The sequence below is a fragment of the Plectropomus leopardus genome, chromosome 19, assembly GCF_026936395.1.
Source record: "Plectropomus leopardus strain MGB_pleo_1.0 chromosome 19, ASM2693639v1, whole genome shotgun sequence".
Taxonomy (NCBI): Eukaryota; Metazoa; Chordata; class Actinopteri; order Perciformes; family Serranidae; genus Plectropomus; species Plectropomus leopardus.
In genome coordinates this window covers 10,280,304-10,301,962 of record NC_142194.1, presented here as the reverse complement: position 1 = coordinate 10,301,962, position 21,659 = coordinate 10,280,304, and the positions used below count along the sequence as shown (strand labels likewise).

The 21,659-nt window shown below is 41.5% G+C and overlaps 1 protein-coding gene across 1 annotated transcript in view; it reads right to left on the bottom strand.

Annotated features, from left to right (window-relative positions):
- The window catches only part of adam12a (ADAM metallopeptidase domain 12a), a 105,508-nt gene that overhangs the window by 17,420 nt on the left and 66,429 nt on the right, over positions 1 to 21,659 (bottom strand). Inside the window, exons 7-12 of the mRNA XM_042508543.2 lie at positions 17,628 to 17,693; positions 16,978 to 17,049; positions 15,718 to 15,887; positions 14,295 to 14,379; positions 12,253 to 12,401; positions 1,835 to 2,012 (exon numbers count right to left, since the gene is read on the bottom strand). Coding sequence (XP_042364477.1) covers positions 1,835 to 2,012; positions 12,253 to 12,401; positions 14,295 to 14,379; positions 15,718 to 15,887; positions 16,978 to 17,049; positions 17,628 to 17,693 — 720 coding nt within the window. The remainder of the gene's footprint in view (positions 1 to 1,834; positions 2,013 to 12,252; positions 12,402 to 14,294; positions 14,380 to 15,717; positions 15,888 to 16,977; positions 17,050 to 17,627; positions 17,694 to 21,659) is intronic.

The following is a 21,659-nucleotide window of genomic DNA, read 5'->3' as shown; positions in this document are numbered from 1 at the left end:
TACACATTGAAGCTCGCTTTTCAGACGCGGATCAGCGCATAAGATGTGTCTGCGTGTCTGCTTGATCACGTATGATCTCACACAGGGGCGCGCTGAACGGACCCTGGAGGGTCAGCCCTCTCCCTGAACACGCAACACAGCCGAGTCAGGAGGAAGTAGATGGACGGAGCTGGCAGGGGACTCAGCTGACATGATGGGCCTTCCAGAACTTCTTTCAGCCTGAAAACCATTAAGGGCCTTTCCCATGGTCACCAGGGCCAAAGGAGGCGGAGGAGTCGTGCTGAAAAGAAGTAGCCTGTGATTGTGAGGAATAGGACCCAGGCTTTTTAATGAGGCTTTTTAATGGCAGAGAGAGGTGCAGCCTGAGCACTCTGATCTGGCCTGGGGTTGGCATGACGCCGCTCAACTCTGTGGAGAGCTTTATTATCGCTGCTGGCTCAGGCCTGCGGGGCTTATGTCAGTTCTTTGTTTTGAAGGACAAGGCCACTTTGAGCCTGACCCTGGCTGAAGCCTGAACAGCTCGCAAAAAGCCTCACTGGGCATGAGGGTGTAAACAAACCGTGAGAGACATCACGGCATTCTCACAAATATATAATTCAAATAGTTCCTCCATCATGATAGATGTTTTTCATATTTCATAATTCTGCTTTTGTCAGCCTGCCTCTGCTGACTGTCAGCTGCATCATGATTAACTATTTTATCGTCGCAGCAGCGCGCCGCCATCACGTATGTGCACGCCAATGCAGATTCATTTAAATAATTCACCGGCTGACAGGGTGAAGCTGTCAGTGGTGTTTCCTCTCTGAGAATTGTATCAGACAACCCTCCTCCCAAACACCTCTTCAGTGCACAGAATGAATAAATTCACACTCATATCTCTAAGCTCATTTTCTGAAGACTGTTTGTATTACGGGAGCTCGGAGCCGTTTGCTTTGAGACCGGGGTGAACAATTTGTTTTTGCTTTGGGAGATGTTGGGTTGTGCTGTGCTTCTGTCAGGAAAGCTACAGAAACCAACACGAGAGCTTCTGGTTATTTTTAAAATAAGCATAATTAACAATGGTCCGTGGGCAGCAATTAAGACAGAGATTTGATTTGTGACAGACGGGGCAGAAAGCAAGACCGCTGACGAATTGCAGGAGATAAATACTTTGTTTGCACCAGTGGTTCCCAACTGTTGGGTTGTGGTCCAAAAGTGGGTCGCAGGTTCATTCTGAATGAAATGCAAGTGACTCGCATGGATTCCAGCACATAGCTTTAATTTTGAAGTGCAAATTCCTGCAGTTTTTTGAGAAAAGTAACTATTTAACTGCTGTGTTCTGGGTATTATTTGGTCTGTTAACATTTTGAGCCTTTGCACTGGTCTTGAAGCAATAAAAAGCAGTTTTTTTGTTGCAGTGTCCATCGGAAATTTGTAAATCCAACGATTATTTCTGTTTTTACAGTTTCTGGCAGCAATAACTGGTGTCATTTTGGCCATCTTCAATTTGGCAGTTTTTAGTGAAAAAAAAGCCCCCTTTTTTTTAAACAACAAAAAAAATTTAACGAAAAAGAAAAACAATATCTTAGGGGGAAAAAGTTGCCAAAACTTTTTTTTGAATTTACCAAAAATTTTTAAGGGAAAAAATTGCCAAAAACAAAAATATTGTTCCGATTGCAATATTATTGTTCATTGTGTTTTAAGCTCACATGTTATTTACATTTTATCAAATAAAAGTGAATATTATCATTTTTTCTTATGTGCGGACCCTGAAATAACGACTAAGGACAAATCTGGACCCAATAGCCGGACCAGTTGGAAACCACTTGTTTACAGTGACCTAAAGCACTCTCACCTCAAGTTCTCCACAGTCACATTCCTCTCCTTCCTCCACATAGCCGTTGCCACATTTCTGCCCACCGTAGAGCACCTTGACCTCAGGCATGTTGAACAAACACATCCCGACGCCTTTCTCGAAACTTGCCGTCAGGTCCTTCTTGCTGCAGCTGCTGAACACTGTGGGGAACGGATACCTGTAAGAAGATGTGTTCTGTCAGTGACACAAATGCAGAGAAAGGGAGAAGACAATTGAGATCCCCCCACAAGGGTCCTCTTCACTGTGATGTAATCAGCTCTAATTGCTGCTAATCACAAAATCAATTAACCACTAGAGCTCAGCAACCTTTCCAGGGCTCCATTAGCATGCGAGCAGCGCAGGGCCCCGGTGACGCCTGCCTCCGCAGAGAGGGAGGGATATCTGATAAGGCATATTTTACGAGAGAGGGAATCGTAAAAACTATAACCAAAAAGTGCTTCCCTCGCAAGACTTGCAACACCTATAAATTTGGGAGAAACGGGGGATGGTGTGTTTTTAATATTGTTTTTGGAGCGGACAGAGAGGGTGGTCTGCTCTGTGGGGAAAGCACACAGCCCAGGGCTCTGTCTGCCAAAAGCTTTGTTACAGACCTCACGTGGCTTTATTTCTCTGATAATATAGTGCCTCAGATAACACTGTGTGTGTGCATGAATATGTGCAGACTGTATCTTGTTCTCTGCGCGTCATGACAAAAAAGCACCATATGAGGTTTTTTATAACTCCACCTACACCATAAAACTCAGCCCAACAAGAGCAGAGTGGGTGAATATGTATGTTATATTCACACATTCAACTGTGCAAAGACAGCTGCATGTATGAGACATTATGTGGGAGATCCATCTCTTCTTAGATGCCCAAATGTGTCTTTAACAAGCACAACATGCTCAACAGTTGGGAGTCAGGACACGAAGACGCAGTAAAAACCCCATGTTTGCTTGTAAACCTTTGTAGGCAATAATTTTAATGATTTTCGATATAAATTGTGTCCGTTTCAGAGCCGTTTACAATTCAGAGCAGCAAGGAAAGTCCAGATAAGCAAACTGCCTACAGAGTAAATCAAACACATACCATATATTCAGTGCATAATGCATTTTCAAAATGACAGCAAGGGAAATTGGCTTGTAAGCCTGTGAAGTGTTTGAGGTTTAGAAAATGACAGTGTTGAAAGGACAGCAAACATCTCATCATGGTTGTAGCATAGCTGGTAACACCTGCAAATATTACAGTAAGCATATTTCAGGAGGAGCTCATGCATACGGCAATCAAAGGTCTATGGCCGGCTAGGCTGATTGTAGACTGTTGGTTGTATCTGGCCCCCTAGTTTTTGTAGAGTGTCCTGCACTGATGGCACCAGTCAGCCCTTGTCCACAGCTTTTTGACCAATTCTTTATGTAAGACTGTTTAGTTTTACACTTCCAACAAGAAGAGAAAGAGAAGCGAGAAAAGCAAACAAACAATTTGAGTCAAGTTGTCATCTGCCGAGGTTGAAAAGTAAAGCCAAAGCTGAAGTGTCAAAAACTGCAATCCATCAACTGGCCACTTGAGGCTGGCTTAAAAACAGCGTCATTCCCCATAGACCCCAGTGTTAAAATGCTAGACTTTACAGCAGAAATTAACATGTTTACAGCTTGGTACAAAAAATGACTTTCATCTTTAAAGCTAATGTCCACCTTCATGACAACTAGAGGTGAATTTTTCTTTTAACTTACTGGTTTGCATTGCATTAAGAACCAAGGTTACGCATATTTGAGGATGGACCACTTGATTGACTGGCTGTCTGCATCAGTTGCTGCAGTATGTGAGTCAGATCCACCCTTAACTCTTCCACAGCTCCACCCTCTCGTCCAAATATGGTTATTTCTGGCTCCAAGAAAACGAATATTATGACGACCAAAATGTCGGACTCAAGGCTTTAAAACAGCAGTCCACAAACCAATGGGGGATGTCACAGTATCTACGTCCATTATTAATACAGTCTATGTGCAGAACAAATATGCTAGTTGGCTGCTGGCTGTGGTCTTTGGGGTGTGTTCTAGTGCAACATTTTGGCAGAGACAAAGGTGATGTGAAGTTATGCAACAGTCTGCCTTCGTTTCCAAAAGTTCTTTGATGTTGTTTTGGTGTGTCTGGGCCTTGACCATCATGTAATGGTCCTTGGCAGCCTGAAAATGCAGTTCATTGAGGTGCTTCTATGAAAGATACATGAGTTTAAATGTGGTGGAGTTGTCAATTTGTTTTCAGCTTTAGGGCTGAGCCTTGAAGTCAGACCTATCGGCAGTATTGATGCAGGAGCTGTAAAATAACCACTTTCTTTTTGGAGTTTTTCATCTCAGAGAAGGAGTCATTCCTGTGTAGCTCAATGTCGACAAGTCTTTCAAACGGTGTTTTCTTTCTGATTGAGTTTCACATCTAATACGGCTCTAAATATGTCATGACATACTGTGAATGTTTTGACATGACCTCATTCTCGGCTTGTCTTTGATTCCCATCATGTGTGGAGGCGGCTTACATCAGCTCCTGCTGCTGACCCCCCTCCCCAAACACACAACCCGCTGCTCTCTAACGTCAATACTATCCAAAGGTTGTGTTAGGTGAAAGTGGTGTACCTCGAAGCAGATCTCTGCACACTTTCGATTAAAGCAAAAGATCAGAGTCGATTTTTTATGACATGAAAGTGCAAAAGGAAAGCGCTATACGGAGAGTTGTAATAACAGCCATTATTACGCCCTCTTTTCCCCTTCCTTCTTGCCGAGAGCCTCAGGGGATCTTACTATGATGAACAGCTGTCAAGGCTGCCGCTCTACAGGCAGACCACTTCCTTAGCAACTGCTGTTGTTGATTTCCTCTTTGCCCCCAAACCCTGTGCCAAAATTGCTTGCTCAAATTGCACCCCATACTTTGCTGCATTCATTCAATTTCCATGAACTCGGCCTTGTTCTTTAGTTACCGCTACGGCCCCGTGCAATCCATGACAAACACACACATCCCTGAGATACATGAGCGGCCCAGGATCCAGCTGTTCTTTATGAGACGCAATACAGAAATAATTGGTCTACCCTGCAACTGTGTGGGGGGTGGGAGGAAGGATAATAGCTATGCAAAGGCAGCGGTACCAATGAATTACAGAGGACGGCATTTAGCAGCTGCAGGCCCAAAGGCAAGTAAAACAGTGTCAGGGCCAGTCAGGGTGGGCACATCTGGGGCTCGTGGTGAACGAAAGACACTCCAGACAAATACTCATCCCATGGGAGTCTGGTCCACCTCCTCAAAACAGAAAAAGACTCAGCATGACTCTGTGACTTGTTCTCATCCGGCTTCATAAAGGAAGAGCCATGTTCACCTCTGCCTGGTTGCTATGACGGCTCTTTGTTTCGTCTCATACTGCTGCATTGTTTCCATCTGGTCCTGCTCCCACTTCCATTATAGGATCAATTCTTCTCTGTGTTCTTTGTTCGTTTCTAACCTACAGTCAGTGTTTGACACTCGGCTCCGAAGCTTCAGAGGTACTGCAGCTGATGGTTGATAGAGTGTACAAAGCAATCACTGCAACTAAGCTGCAGCAACAGCCAGACAAGGCTTTAATGGACCAATGGGAGGTCTGGTGATAAGGAATCATTCCCAGATCTATTACAGGCCCCTATGATCGGCCCCACACTGTGATAATGCAGTGCTGAAGGCTTTCAAACATCTCACAGCCCTGCTGCTTCAACAACAGAGTAGATTAACTGTGACAGGTAACCCAAATTTTTGTGTTGAGTTAGAGAAGTCATCAGCGAAGACATAAATAATGGATTAAATGGAATCTCTGACTATGCAAAACCACAACTGCATGCATTTCTTTTGGCTCTGTTCCTTTTATCTCATTGACCTGCTGTTTCTGTTCCTAGTACAATTATGTGGTTAATTAACAAAGAGTTCAGTGTTGATCATGCATATCCAAAAAGCTTTTACAAGGGTCGAAAAAACTGAAAGCAGAAATGAAGCAAAAAGCGAGATCAAAAGGTTGCTTTACTAAATTAAATTTCTTGAGAGCAGTATACTGGAGTCAATACAGTTTGCCTTCAGTGATGAAAAAACTTACATTTCTTGTTAACGGTTTAGTGGGTAGGATTTAGGGATATGTGTTGGCAGAAAGAGAATATAAGATTCATAACAATCTTTTCATTACTTTCTTATCACTTGAAAATGAGAATATTGTTTTTATTACTTTAGAATAGGCAGTTAATATCTACCTATGGACCAGGTCCTTCACTACAGAGTCTGCCATGGACTTCTACAGAAGTCCAACATGGACAAATCTTGTTCTACATACAGCCATTTGCATTTTCGAGTCAGCCACTAAAGATCTCCTACAAACTCGGTTCATGGGAGAAGTTTCGTGAGATGCCACTAAATCCTCCACAGTAAACCTTTAAATTGTTGCATGATCAACACATGAATGTCATGTTTTTATTTAATTTCACCTATTTCAACAGCCACTGGAATACTATTAAAGGGCCAGGTCACCCCAAAATCACAAATACACATTTGTATTCTTACCTGTAGTGATATTCATCAGTCTAGTCTGTTGGAGATACGGGCTGTAGAGATGTCTGCCTTCTCTCCAATATAAAGGAACTAGATGGCTCTCAGCTTGTGGTGCTCAAAGCGCCAATAAACATGTTTGAGAAACTCATCAGCAATGTCTCTTTCCAGAAATCATGGCCTGGTTGCTCAAGATAATCCACAGACCTTGTTGTGAGCAGTTTCATGTTGAAACTTCTTTCTTTTTACTGAACTACACACACAAATCCCATCAGTGTGAGAAAGGTAGTGTGCATCTACTGTTAGCTCACTGCTTTCAATGTTTAGTTGTCATAAGCACTGGAAGTGCACAGTGATACAGTTTATGGGTGTAGTAAAGAAAATAGTTCCTACATGAAACTGCTCACAACAAGATCTGTGGATTATCTAGAGTAACTGGGTCATGGTTTCTGCAAAAATGCATTGCTGTTGCCTCAAATGTATTTTTTTGGCACCTTGAGCACCATATGCCGAGTGCCATCTATTTCCATTATATGAAAGAGAAGGCAGACATCTCTATAGCTGATATCTCAAACACTCTGCAACTCACACCAAGACAATTTAAACTGATAAATGGCATTACAAGTTAGATGGAAAATTTGTATTTTTGATTTTGGGGTTAACTGTCCCTTCAAGGCAAAGCAGCACATCAATACACAGAGCCCTTTAACCCAAATTTAGCTGGGCAGGACTCTCTCCTCCCAGCCTGTCTGTCCTTGTGTCTCAGATCACACAGTACGCCGGGAAACCCATCCAGCACATCCTGCACAGCCAGTTTATGTCACATCTTTTCAGCCATAAAACACCGATCAGGCTATGAATCAGATCTGCCGGCTGTTCCAGTGACGCATCTGCCAAAACATTTTCCACCATCCTTGAGAACATTTTCAGAGAAAATATAAAATGTGCAAACACTGACTGTGGCCCTATCTTCATTCTGCTATCACAGTTTTATTGCATTTTGGAAGACCTTGATCTTCTGGCACGAATGTGAATAAAAGTTAATTCAAACCTGACTGTGACGACTGTAACTATGACAAATATGTCATACTTGCTTTAGTAATTCAAAACCACAGCTTCACTACACATTTAATATTAATTTTACGGCTTCCTTTGAGCATGTAGAGCCTGAGCTCTGGGCGATGACATTAGGTGATATGATCTGTTGCGGCCTTTGGTGCCTGGCAGTCTGGCCTACGTTGTAGATACTGAAAAGCATTTTCACATTGATTTCCCTATGGACCCAATTAAACAAGGCATACTAGAGAGTTCCTGTTCCTCAGCAGGGCACGGGTCACATTTCCATGGCATGCCTTTGACTCTGACTCACTTTCTGTGATTCCTGACTATTTTATGACAAGGGAAAAATATCAATGTCTTTCTGACATTGATGATGCCCTGCAGTCATCAGCTTACTAAGGTCTTGACCCATGAGTGAATTAAGTCTGTCTTCATAATGCTTCTTGTCAATCAACATCTTAGTTTGTGTGGCTGACTCAGATGGAGTCTGACTGCGTGTTTATTTTCATAGTAACATATGCATATGATATCACATATGGCATTTATAAAATTAGGATTAAGCATATTTTGATAACAAAGTAAACAATCATACCATGTTGTGCAAATGGTGTAACATCTTAACAACTTTTTGTGCAAATTGTAGTTCTGCCAGATACATAAAATACAGCATCATCTGCATACATCAGGAAACGAACTTCATAACACAATCGTTTTTTTCCCGAAGTCCTTGGTGCACATGTTTTAGCTGAATTATTCAAAAAGAATGCCATTTGTAACCTGAGTGGGAGAAAATTCATGTGCATTTATCAATGTTTGTTAACTTCTTTAACTTCTTTAAGCTGGGCTCCCTTGTCATGCTCATATGTCTCCACCAAAAGTCATCAGTCCCCCTATACCTCAAAAACAGGCACTGATCTTGTTTACTGGCAATGGTGGTAAACAGGCACACTTTCTAGGTGAAAGAACTCTAGGCAAGATGACTAACCAAGAGAAGAGGATCAGATACAGAACCCTGTGGAGTTCCTGTTTAAGTTTTTAAGGGCCCTGACACACCAAATTGACGCTCGGCCAGTGTTCAATGTCGGGCCATCTGTGAGTGCCTGTTACGCTAGTTTGTGCGGTGTATCTTGCACCTTTGGCATTAGTAGGCGTTATTTGGCATTAGCTGGCCCTTGTCTCCTTTTTTTTTGGCAAATTAATTATGCTGAGTCAGGCTCTGAGCTGGTAGAGCTGTTCAGTGAGTGAAATTCCTCTGATTTGCAGTTCAACAGAAGTGAGGACAGTAAAATAACAGCTTAAGTGAAGAGGGCATGACTTCGAAATAAACTCGTAACATGAGGTAATTATTAACCATTAGGTTCTGCAACAGAAACATTTAAAAAAATGTATTACTGTTTGTTATAGTGCACAGCAAATATCTGTTCTTCAACATCAGGTTTTGTAAGTAATGCGCTAACCAGCTAACTAGTGTCTTAAAAACGACCTGTCTGTGTTAAGGTTTCCTTGTTTGATTGGTTAAATACAGACTACTGTTGCCTGCTGGTATGAAGAGCTATTTCCTCAAATAATGGTGCAGAATGTAAATGCAAGTTGGCAGTTGGCTGTAGTCTTTGTGGTGTGTGTGCAGCAAGTGCAACCTTTAAGCCGAAACACAGGCAACACAACAGTCGGACTTCATTGCCACTAGTTATTTGATGTCAGTTTGAGGTGTCTGGGCCTTTAGAGAGACAGATCTCTTAGTATCATTGCGCACATTTATGAATGTTCCTCTGTCCATCGAGTACCTGGCAGCAGCTTAGTTGATGAGTGTGTTCCTGTGTGTTATAATCTCAAAGGATGGAGACACCAGCCTGTTCTAATTTAGAGCTAATAGAGGGGATAGTGGGATGGATGGAGAGGGAGACGTGACAATTGGCCGTGACCAATGTGAGCAGGAAACAAGCAGTGCTCTGTGCAGATGTCCAGCTGGCACTCGGACAGCTTGTAGTTTTACCGCCCCCCTCCACCTACCTCTAACCCCCCATCTGCAGACCAGTATAATCATGATGACCTGGCTCTAATTATCTTCAGTAGCAAGGCCAGCAAAGCTTGATGGGTATCCGTCTTTACATGTCAGTGACAATGAAGAAATCTCTGTACTCTACTTGATTAAAATGAAAGATCAATCAAAACAGAGACAACAAAACTCCAGGTACTCCTCACTGAGTGAGTGTAGGCGAGTTTTGCCAGTACTTTCAATTATTGAATGCAGTGGCTGGTAATCAGCAGGGCTTTTGTACCAACTCATCCAAGTCTCGGCCTTGTGAAGAGGCATTCTGTATAATCACATTGTGCTTTGAAAAGAGCTGGTCGCTTGCCTAGAAAAACATGGCAGTCAGTACTATAAACAAATAGCTGTAGCTGCTGGGTGATGAACAACATTCAGGTGACTGCAGCAGAGCCCGTGTGTGGCCACATGGCATTTTAAAGCATGGATCTACGAGGGGCTTGAGCTGGACTCATGGGAGATGTACCGCCTTTGGCAGAGTGTATGGTGCTGACCTCGGATTAACTAAGGAAGCAGAATGAGCCAATACAGAGTTCCTAAACATCCTTATTTAAATGTATTGCTTCCTTAATCCTGGATTAAATAGCAGAGCAGAAATATGGAGCAATAAGGAGGTGTAGAGGGGATTATTTCCAAACCAAGGGCAAGATCAGTTCTTTCTTTTGTCAGATGAATAAAAAAAAAGCAGTCTCTGTGGAGAGCAGAACAAAAAAAACTAAATATTCAGGTCTTTCTTTGTATTTCTTACTATGTTTGGTAAAAACAACATTCTTCCACATTTAGAGGTTCGTCACTGCTACATATGACTTCAGATAGAGTTATTTTAAGGGAGAGGTGATACGTTTTCCCTACATAAAAACTGTATAACAGACACTTTTCAGAGGTATTTAACTATTTATTTGGAGCTGCAGAGAGATTTTCAAGCATTAAAGTTGTATGTATGTCAAAGAATAGAATCACTCTGCTGTGAATAAGAAGGAAAAGGAGACAGCCAGGGGGGAGACAAGTAGGAGAAAGAAACAAGTATTTCTTGCTCTTTTTTTTTTAGTTCATCGTGTTGCCAATTTTTGGATAAAGTCCTTGACCAGGGATACCCTCAATCAGGGTTAAATATAAATCCTACATCTTGCTGCTGTGTTGTTTTATGGGGCTGTAATCAAGAATAGTGTTACCCTGTTTTTCATGGGTCCGCTCCAAACCAAATACAAAGCGGTGTTTCCAGGATAAACACCAACGGAGGCTCCCACAGACCGCTAGGCCTTGAGCTGGAAATGATACCCACTGCTTCAACCCAGAACATCTCTCTCCCTCTGCAGCATCTACTACAAGATATTAGACATATCACTCCATAATGAGCAACTATATAAGAACTTCACCTCTGTCTTTATATGTTGTTAGATGCAACGCAGTTGTGGAGACTTTATGTTTGCAGAACACATTGAAGGTCCAATGTGGAGGATTTAGGTGGATACATTGGCAGACAATAAGGATGTTTTCCTAAGTGTGTAATCACTTGAAAATAAGAGCCACCGTGTTTTTGTTACCTCAGAGTGAACCGCTTATATCTACATAAGGAGCGGGTCCACACCCATGGTGATTGCTATTTTTCTACAGTAGCTCATAAGGGACAAACCAAACACTGACTCTAGACAGGGCCAGTTGTGTTTTCATGTTGGCCACCATAGTGTCAGTCCTTTTAGCGACGAGCCAACAAAGCGTAAAAAAAAGGAAGAAAAAAGAAGAGTTTTTTTTTACGTGAAACTGCCTTATTCAGTGTTTTCACTGGTTTTAATCACCTTGTTCGTTTGTTTTGGAGAAAAGGAGATCTCTGCGGATAATTTATCTCCCCGTAAAAATCTCCTGAACATCTGGATCTTAAATTATCAGAGAAAAAAGGTGAGGACACAAAAGCAGGTGCTGGGCTGTGACAAGCCAAACACACAGGAGAAACACTGGCATGTAACATGAAACTGCTTTGCTCAGTGTTTTAACTGGTTTTAATCACTGGATGTTTGTTTTGGAAAGGAAGAGATCTGCAGATAATTCGGCTCCCGGTTAAAACCTCCTGAACAATGAACACTTAAGGAATCCTAACTGGGAGTTCATGCTTGGCACATTGGAGAAGTTTTAATGGTTGCAGTCTGTATTCTTCATCGCTAGATACCACTAAATTCTACACACTGCTCCTTTAAATGCAATATCTCATTCACAAACTATTTTCTTTCGTCGATTGGAGATAATCTACATTGTGTCAGGATAAGTCAGACTGTACTATTTTGGCCATGCACTGCCACTGAACCACTGACTTCCCATTCAGAATGAGTCATATTGCCTCAGGGCATTAGCACAGATGTTGAATCGGCCATAAACTTCACATCCCAGCAGTTCAATTGCGTTATTTGCTTACCGCTCAATAGACAATACATCACAAATGGTGAGCATGTGGAATAATGTTTACATATGATCACAATCTGCGCTCTCTTGAGCGACACTGCATTTAATAAGTGGCTGAATTAATGTAAACTTAATGATGGCTTGACATCATTATGATGCATTTCAGATGATTTTAGAGTTAGACGTCATTTATAAAGCCGAACCAAATGCAGCCTCACTGGAGCGCACTGAACCAGTGAATGATTGCATATGTCTTGAGGCTGATGAAGGCCAAATAGCTGAAATAAAACTCTTGGATATTCAGTCAGGAGTCAGCTATAGTCAGCTAAAGATCTATTAACTAATAATTGTCGAGACAGACTCTGGGACTCACCCTGTGGAGGGAGTCATGATGCAGCCTCCACGATCCACGGTCACCCTGCAGCCGCACCCCCTCTCTGGGGTGTCATGGTTCATTCCAAAGTTGTGTCCGAGCTCGTGGGCCAGAGTGACTGCAGCTCCCAGGGGGTTGTCCGAATGGTCCTGCAAAAAATAGATCAATCATGCAGAAACTGAGCCATTGTCTTTCACCAATAATGAATGAAAAACCTCTTTACCTGTATTTCAAGGCTAGACATGATGCTACAAGCCACGTCTCATAACAAAGTGTCCAGTTTACAGCTCTCTTGTAGCAAACAATAGCTAATTAAAAACAGCCGTTTCTGATTACATACTCTGAGGAAAATAACAAATAATAAAAAAACCTAATGCTAGCCAAATTGTACTTCCCCACAGGACCCACTGGAGAAACATTACTCAAAACAAGTGAGTGTAATTGCACGTTGCCAAGATTAAACAAACAAGGCTGTTGGATCTGTGCTTATCAGAGCATTTCCTCTGCTCGACGTTGTGGCACTGAAATGAGAAATGAAACCGCAGACTGCAGGCTGTCACCTTCAGCTTGCTCGGCAAACTTTGACAGAGCACAGATGTGCCGCTTCATCCTCACAAATTAAGACGCGGACCCTCCTCTGAGCAAAACTAGCAAACAGGGTGAAAAAAAAAAAAAAAAACTCCCAAAGGACAGCTTGAAAATCACACAACCAGTGCTGAGAAAAAAAATGTAAAAAGCAGACAGCGCTGGAGGATCCACTGTGAAGATGAAGCTACAGTGACACAGAGTGAAAGCTTTGCTGGCTGAGGCGCCCAAGATTTCCTGCAAGGTGTGTAAAACATGAACACATGAAGAGGGCGGATAAATAATGTAGCGGCAGCAGCTATCAGCTCTTCATGGATGCAGAGCTGTGCGTCAGAGCACCTTGCCTCTGGAGTCTCCCGTCACTGTGCATTATTCAGTAACGCCGTGCAAGTTGAGCTCAGACTGATGAACTGCTCTGCAGGGGGCTTTTGAAAGGAACGGTCATCAGCTGTCAGCACTCGCCGCGATCCAACTGCACTGCCTGGATTCATGCAAAAGATTTTGTTTCCTGGAAGACACCTTTACTGACTGGTGAAGTACTCAAACGGGCACTACACGCTGCTGTCTGTGCTCTGTTTCGCCACACCAATGAAATTAATGTAACGTTCAGGGCTGGTTAATGGATATTCCAGATGGTTTGAGATTTAACAGCCTAGAAAAATAACAATGACATCCATTGGGTTTGTTGGCTAATGAGTTCAAAGCGCTTTGTAAACGAAGGGAGACAACTGAGACAGTAGGGTCGTGATTTGCCCAGCAGAAGAGTCTGCGGTCGGAGACTAATCCTTTATGTCTCTGACCTGATGTATGTGCGCACTTCTATCATAATGACCCCACTTTACCATCTGGGAGGACAAGAGCGAAGAACCATCTGGGGACTCGCTGTAAACCTCACCGCCAGCCAACCAGACCGCAAGACAAACAGCCACTCAGGGACACGGAGTATAAAATAATAGCATGACTTGTGTTAATACAACATGACTTGTGCACATAGTGTACGGTTGCAGTTCTGTAATGGGTGATCATTTACGACGTGCCCCATTCAGGCGGGGGTTTGCAGTACCCTTGAATTTGCTCATTTGTTGCACTTCATTAAGAAGCACAGGTTTCCACTCGTGTAATCGATACACGCTCTGATTTATCAGCACTAAGTGGAGGGTACCATGCATACCAACTTTGGCCTTCCTGGAAAAAGATTCAGTGATGTGTGCGTCCTGAAGTTAATAGAAGTTAATATCAATGCTGGAATCCTTAGTTCAACCCTTACACAAGAGACGTAGAGGAGAAGTATGAGAGTATTATGTCAGACGTGAGGGAGGTGGAGGCAGAGGGAAATGATAAAATAAGTACATGGTCTCTTTTCTGGAGGTCACAGACACATCAAATATTTCTTTGTACTCTTTTTGCTTTAGGGCGGATTGAGGAGCATGTGTACATTCTGCAGTACATTTACATACCATGACGATTCCTCCAGACTGCTCTGCTGTGCACATACTCATGATGGGTGCCATGCCAATGGTGGTGCCCTGGAAATAAACCCCACTGAGGGGGAGGAATTAAGGTCAGTGGAGCTGAGCAATGTTTTTATGTCCGCAAAGGGTTGTAATGCAAATATGTGGTGGCTGCGAGTTTAATGTTAGCATTTCATTATTTAGGACTTTCTGACATGCACTGGAAACATTTGTTTTTTTAATGACTTAGTCTGCGCATCAAATCACCTTATGGGGTGCTTTGAGCTAAATGTTTTAACACATATGAGCAAAGTGGTAGCACAAAGGCAGAGTGAGTGACCAATTAATCTCAGAAGTGTCTGATGATAATTTGGGGTGACGATTCTGTAGGCAGTTTTTGGGGGTCCTGGTATGCTGATTTTTTATTCTGGCAAAGACATTAGAAGAAAGACTGTGAGGGTACGAATATCAGGCTAAATCAATCAGTGGAAGAGCAAGGTGGGTCATGGATTTGCCTAGAAAAAAAGAATTCTTGCAATACAGCCAGCGGATGTCAGCATGACGGATATCCCGTCAGAGATTTTCTCTTTCCGTAAGCCTGTCACTGTTTTCACAGTCTCAGAACCCATCCTCTATCATTATCGAGACAATTTAGCCCCTGGGCAATTTCTATTAACAGACATTTGAATGCAGATATATTTTTAAAGAAGCTAATAAAAACCTAAATTATTGTCAGAAAAGAGTCCACTGAAACCCTGTCTACCAGAATGCTACAAATACCAAAATATTGTCCCATTGCGTATAGATTCTGCATTCATGGGCACATATCTGTTTGTAGTGATTACTGACCGACAGAAAGACTGACTGACCAACCAACAAATAACTCTAAAAAAACTCCTGCCCCATCCTCCTCAGATGCTGTTCCACTAACATTTGCACATTAATAAGTTTGGCCTTTCTGTTAAAGTCAATACAATTATCTGATTTTGTCTGTCAAAATTCACAGGTATCTGCACTGGATAATAATCTTTTTACATGTTGTCACTATTTTTCGAGAGAAAGGTGTATTTTTTTGCTGCATTTCGTCAGGATCTCATGAGGCTTTCACAGCATGCACCTTCCTTGCATGGATTCAGAAAGGGTTTGCAAATGCTCTATGAGGTAAGAAGTCACATTTGTTTTGGTGAAACAAAACTGTCTGTTTGTTATGAAAAATCCACTCTGCAGGGCACCTTTGAGGGCGGGTAAAAAAAACAACAAAAAAAAAACCAACAACTCATACTCCAAAACATCATATTTCGTCACTCTGAAACTGCCATTCTCTTATTTGATGCTCTCAGTAACTTTGAAATAAAATCATACCTTTCAAACAGTGACGTGCATTTTGGAAGATAACTTTTTCATATGTATGCTACAATAGCAGATGTACCTGATAAGCTGTGCATTATCATGAGGCTTCTGAGGAAGCAGCTTGACTTTCCTCCAGTCTAGGAACTCATGCAAAGTGGTGAAGGGATCCTGGGTGATGGGACACTTGTCCACATCGCTCCACACCTCCAGGCCCACCAGGGCCACACGGATATTCAGAGCCCTGTAGAACTAAAGGTTGAGAGGAGAGAGCGATGAGTTATCAGGTTAAGGCAGGGATCCTACAGCTTAAGACAAGCGAGATTTAAGGCTTTTAAAGACTTTTGAAAACAAATAAACACAAACTGACATCAATTACTGAGGGTCAGGAAGAATATTGCCCAAATATTTATTGTTTAGTTTAGTTTGTTTCAGTCATTTTCCCACTCATACAACTACATAAAAGAAGAGAAAAATAACAAGAAATTATTTTTGAAGCAGTGACAAGCACGTTTTTCTGGCTGAAAATGTTTAAAAGGTCTGAGGCCTTAGCTAACTGCACCTACCCATTTTACATTAATAGTTTTATTCTGTTGTCTTGAAATTTCTACAATGAAAATGACAAGATAGATAGATAGATTCTTCAAAATTATTCCATAAATGAACTCCTATTACACACCGTTTCACATTCATTTTAATCTTTGTTTTTGTAAACATGCAGATTCATCTTGGTTTATACTGATTCTATAATTTTGTCACAAAAAACACGACTTTTTGGTGACATTAGTGAGAGAGGCATTTTGTAATTTTTTTTTTTTTAAAGTTACCATTTATTTTGAAATTTTACAATGCAAAGTTGAAAAAAAGTTTGAAAGATTGATTTTAAGACTTTTAACACCAATTAAGAACTTATTCTTATATATATAAATTCAATGCTTTTTAGGACTTTTTAAGGATCTGCGGGAACCCCAGGTTAATGACTTATGACCCATCCTTCTTTACATTTCTGCTCACTGAACATTACCTATAAAAACTCAAATGCTATACAATAGTCGCTTAAAAATGACAAGGGTCTCTAAACAAATCCTTTAACATGAATCAGTGTATGACTTTCCACATGAATAAATCATGTTTTGCTTCTGTTTTATTAAACTGCCACCCACAGCACGTTTTATTAAAGCGGCCTCTTCACAACACTCCTCGGCCGAGTTATGGAATTGATCATCCGTTCATAATCCAATCAGCCTCTGCTCGCAGGTCGACTAATTCTCAGCAGGCTCGATGTGACCTCTAATAAATCACACCGCCTGAACCACGTCCCCTCCGCTGATTTGATTGTTACCTTGTCCACGTAATTGGCGATCTCAGCCAGCCGCTGCTTGACCTTCTCCATGTCCTTGCCTTGCTTCTGAAACTGAGCAACACAAGCAGGCGGAATAAAGCAAGGAGAAAAAGAGGTGATCCGCCCTCTTGAATGTTTATCATCATCAAAGACATTATTTGGGGATGTATCAACACCGCGTCAGCTCTTGAAATGTTTTCGCAGGGTGTCGTGTTAATTCCAGCGGCGCTTCTGCTGCAGTTGCTATCATCAAAGAGCTCCTCAGTGGAGCTTCGGCGAAAGAGATAACCTCAACCACCTCGTCTTATATATCCAGCATTTATTCACTCTATAGCATGTGACATTGACCTATATGACTCCTGTCAGCAATAAACGCTTTCTTCTTCTTTGGTGTCTATAAGATCTTAAGTCTGAGATTTGAGATAAATCCGGGCGCACACAATGGAGAAGTCTAATTTGTGAGTCAAGTGGTACTGCAGAGAGCTGGACAGTGAAACAGACGAGTAAATCGCAACAATGGAGAGTTGGAGCCACTTTATCTACGTCTCAAGGGGACGGAGGGGCAGCTCAGCGTGTGATCTCTGAGCCCCTCTCCCGTGGGATTCAGTAGTAAAAGGTGAACAGGTCAAACCGGTGTGACCCCTGCTTACCTCTCTGTTGTCAGCCACAATGATCAGCTCCACATATTTGGTCGTAGACTGGACGTGGCGTTTATGCTGCGAGGGGTGAGTGGAAGGAGGTGGTGACGATGCGAGGAAACGGAGAGGGAACAAAGGGAGGTAATGACAAAGTGATAGAGATGAAGAGATATAAGAGAGAAGAGAGAGAGAAGAAAAAAAGGACATTAAGGAGGACACACTTAACCGGAGCTGTCTGGAAAAGGACAGCCTAAATTTAGCAGGTGGCCACTCAATATGGTTTCTCACCTGAACTACACTTTAAAAGGCTGCAGAATCAGCACAAAGCAATCAGCTGCACTTCACGTGTGACCGAATAACAGCCGCTAAGGTCACACGTATACCGATAACACTCTTACAGGAACCAGGTTATTAACTAATAAATCACTGTTTCTGGACAATGCTGCCTGCACTGCTGGCGGTCCACTGTGTAAAACACTACTACCCCGACTTTTCTTTCCAAAATTCAAAGAGCATGAGACATGCTCGGTATTGATTTATGTAAAAAACTTTGCAGCGACTCCACCAGCACACTTCCACAACGGAGAATGTGAGAGTGAGAGTATGTGTCAGGTTCACACTCAGAATGAAAAGTTTCTGAATCCTGTTTGTTTTTATATTTATCTCTTTATGCAAACATGCCAGTGCTAACATGCTGATGTCAACAGATCTGTTTTTCATGTTTACCATCTTTGGTTTAGCATGTTAGCATGCTAACATTTACTAATTGGAGCTAAACACAAAGTGCAGCTGAGGCTGGTGATTGCATATGTACTAATGGACTCTGGGAGGAGGTACAGGGCCCCTTTGTGTAAACACAAGCAGTACAATCACTCATTCATCCCTCTGTCAGTTAACTCTTTGTAACCTGAATCGACATCATTTGTATTCAGATGCTTTTCACAAGAATTTATGCCACTGCAACGTAAGCAAATTGGTTTGGCAAACTAAAGTAAAATATGACAGGAAAATGACCTGAAAATGAGCCAATAAATAGCGTACACAAGAGAGAATAATTTAAAAGATAAAAAAACTAGGGAAAAATATCAATAAAACTATATTTATAATTATATTTTTGCACTTGTATTTATTATTATCATTATTTCTATTTATTTTAGCACTTTTTAAGGTCTTTTTCCCCCTTTTTGTGCTAATTTTAGGCAATTTTCTTCTGACTTAATATTTTCTTGCTAAGTTTTAGAAATGTTTTGCCATTATTTGGATTCTGAACTCGACGTTTCGAGAGAAATGCATGAACATGGAATGTCAGGCCATCGTTTTTCTGCTTTTACGTGGACAGCAATGGAAAAAAAATGGAGCAAAGTCTCATTATGTTCCAGACGGGAACAGCAGCTGAGTCAAGTGCAAAACCGGGTGAAAAATTTTAGATTGCTTTAAAATTGAACCTGCTAGAAAATTTTTACTATTTAGGGGAGCACAGATGTCTGAAAACAGACAATTCCTAGGGCTACATTTCAAGCATGGCTAAAAATAAATTAACAACAAACGTTTACCATAAGTACAAAATTTAAAACAGAAGTTTGAAACAATTTAAAAAGTTAATAGGGAAAATAATAAAAGAGAGAGTATAGAGATGACATTGTTTTGGGGCTCTTCCAAACCAAGACAAATACAACCTCTGGCCATGGAGCAGAGGCTGCTCTCATACTGTGTGTGGGCAGCAGTTCACTTTCACCGCACGAGCGAGGGTCACACACACACACACACACAAAAGCTCAGTCTTTCTGCACACACAGATCCTATAGTACGCTGCTGGAGAAGAGTTCTGCCTCCACACTATGGCCCACTTTCAACCTGAGCCTCTTTATCCGTGCTGGCCTGGCCGCCTGGATCCTCTCTGCTCTTATCTGCCTCCTCCATAGATAAGCCAGGATGGGCAAGTGTGCTCTGAATGCACCCCGTGGTGATTACCGAGTCTCTGGGAGGTCACCGGAGAGGAGACGCACACAGGAACACGATCGTCAGTCAACTCAGTGAAGCACATCCCTGTTCTTGACTACAATCCAATGAGTTCCAGTTATAGACACCCACATGAAAATGGAAAGCATTGGTTTCAAAATCCACTTTTAACCCTGTGAAACCTTGATTGACGTAAGTTTTCTTGTGCTGCCTTTGGATGTGTTTCACAAACTGTTTAGCCCTTTGAAATCTGAGCAAATTGGTTTAATTTACTTTGAAAAAATGGTGGGGAAAAGCAATGACCGACTTGGCAAGAAATGTACCAACAATGGCAAGAAATTAATAAAAGGTGACAAGAAAAACTTAAAATTGAGTTTTAAAAAATGGGGAAGGATTATTAGAAAATTACCCCTAAAATATAGAAAATGTCCACAAAAAAACTGTATTCATAATTACAATATTTTTTAATTTAAAATTATGGTTCCACAAATTATACAGAATAATTGCAAATATTTATTTCAGGCCATTTTTTTTCTTTTGCAAATTTTTGGGCAATGTCTTGTTAAGTTTGCATTCTCTCCATGTTTTTTTTTTTAAGAGAAATCAAACCCATTTGCTCACATTTCAAAGGAATACTTCAAATATTTTTCTACAACCTCCTAAACATTTAAAAGCTTTATCTTCACACAAATGGCAAAAAATGAGCTAAATATTCTCCCTCCTCTTCCCTCAGCTCCCTTTTACACACCAATGCTGCTTCAACATCAGAGAATGAAGGTGAATAAAGAGGCCAGTATTCTTTTACAAATTTATATGATGAAGAGAATTTAAGAACAAAGGCCAGCTTACCAGCCTGAGAGCTTTCAAGCACGGTCTTCATTAGGCAAATGGAGCTGGCTCAGGTGTGGACGAAGATGAAAACTGTATAATTGAGCTCAGTGATTAGATTCTCTTCACCATCCACACTTTAGGCTGGCATCCAATACTTCATTTAATCCAAAGGTTTTTACAGCACACTTCAGAAATGATCCCTTCGGTCCCATTATTCTGTTTTTAGCCGTGACAGGGACGGCATTTTCAAAATGCCATTACATGTTGTGTTCGGGTTTGGACAGCGTTAGCTATTTGCAGGAACTGGTGTTGTTGACGTTCAGCTCCTGTCAGCTCGCCATCATATCTCTGTCCCCTTCTCCATCTGACTCTCATCATCCAGGGGCACTCTGCCAACACGCCTCTTTATCTTCAGACCCTCAAGCAGGGCACAGTGTAGCTTATCAAAGCAGCAGCAGCACACCTCGCTGCACTCGTGTAACAGGCTGAGGTGAGCTCGCTTGTATGCCACCGACAACCAGACTTTATGTTCTCACTCTTTTGTGTACCCCCTAACAAGACCTCTTGCTCCTCCGGTTGCAATTATTGTAAATATCCTTCACTATATTTCTATTTTTCATGTTGTTAATCACCTGAAGGATTCCCGTGTTTGACCACCTCCCTATAAACCACATCTGTTTTCACTTAGAGGTGTTTTCCCCTCTAACTCTGGCACCTCTTGCTGTGCTAGGAGGGGTAGGGAGGTAATATGTGAAATGAAACGAGACATTGTGATCAGATAAAACATATTAAAGTATGCTTAAACCATATTTTTCACACCAGTATAAATTATCAATATGAGCCTGGTTTTGTTATCTTGTTCCCTCCTGCGTTTCTGACAGCTGCTTGTGCTGTTGTCAGGATTTCTTTGCTGAATCTTTGCAGCCTTCTTAACAATAAGGACGTTGTTTGCCATTGACGCCTGCATTATAATCATCAACAGGAATCAAAAACAACAGTGAAAATATTAGAAAAACCCATTGCTGCATGAACAAATAAAAACTAACTATGTATAAAAGGGAATAATGTTTTAGCCAGCAGCCATATGTTTGGCGCGCTTCCTGAAAACACACTCAGTGTCAATATAACCATAGTGAAATGATTAAAGAGTTTTTGTTTTTGGAAGTTTTTATGTCATTCTGTAGAAGTTCCCAGAAGTCTTCCTTATGTATAAAAATTGTATTTTTTATTTTTTTATTTTAAATTTAATTTTTG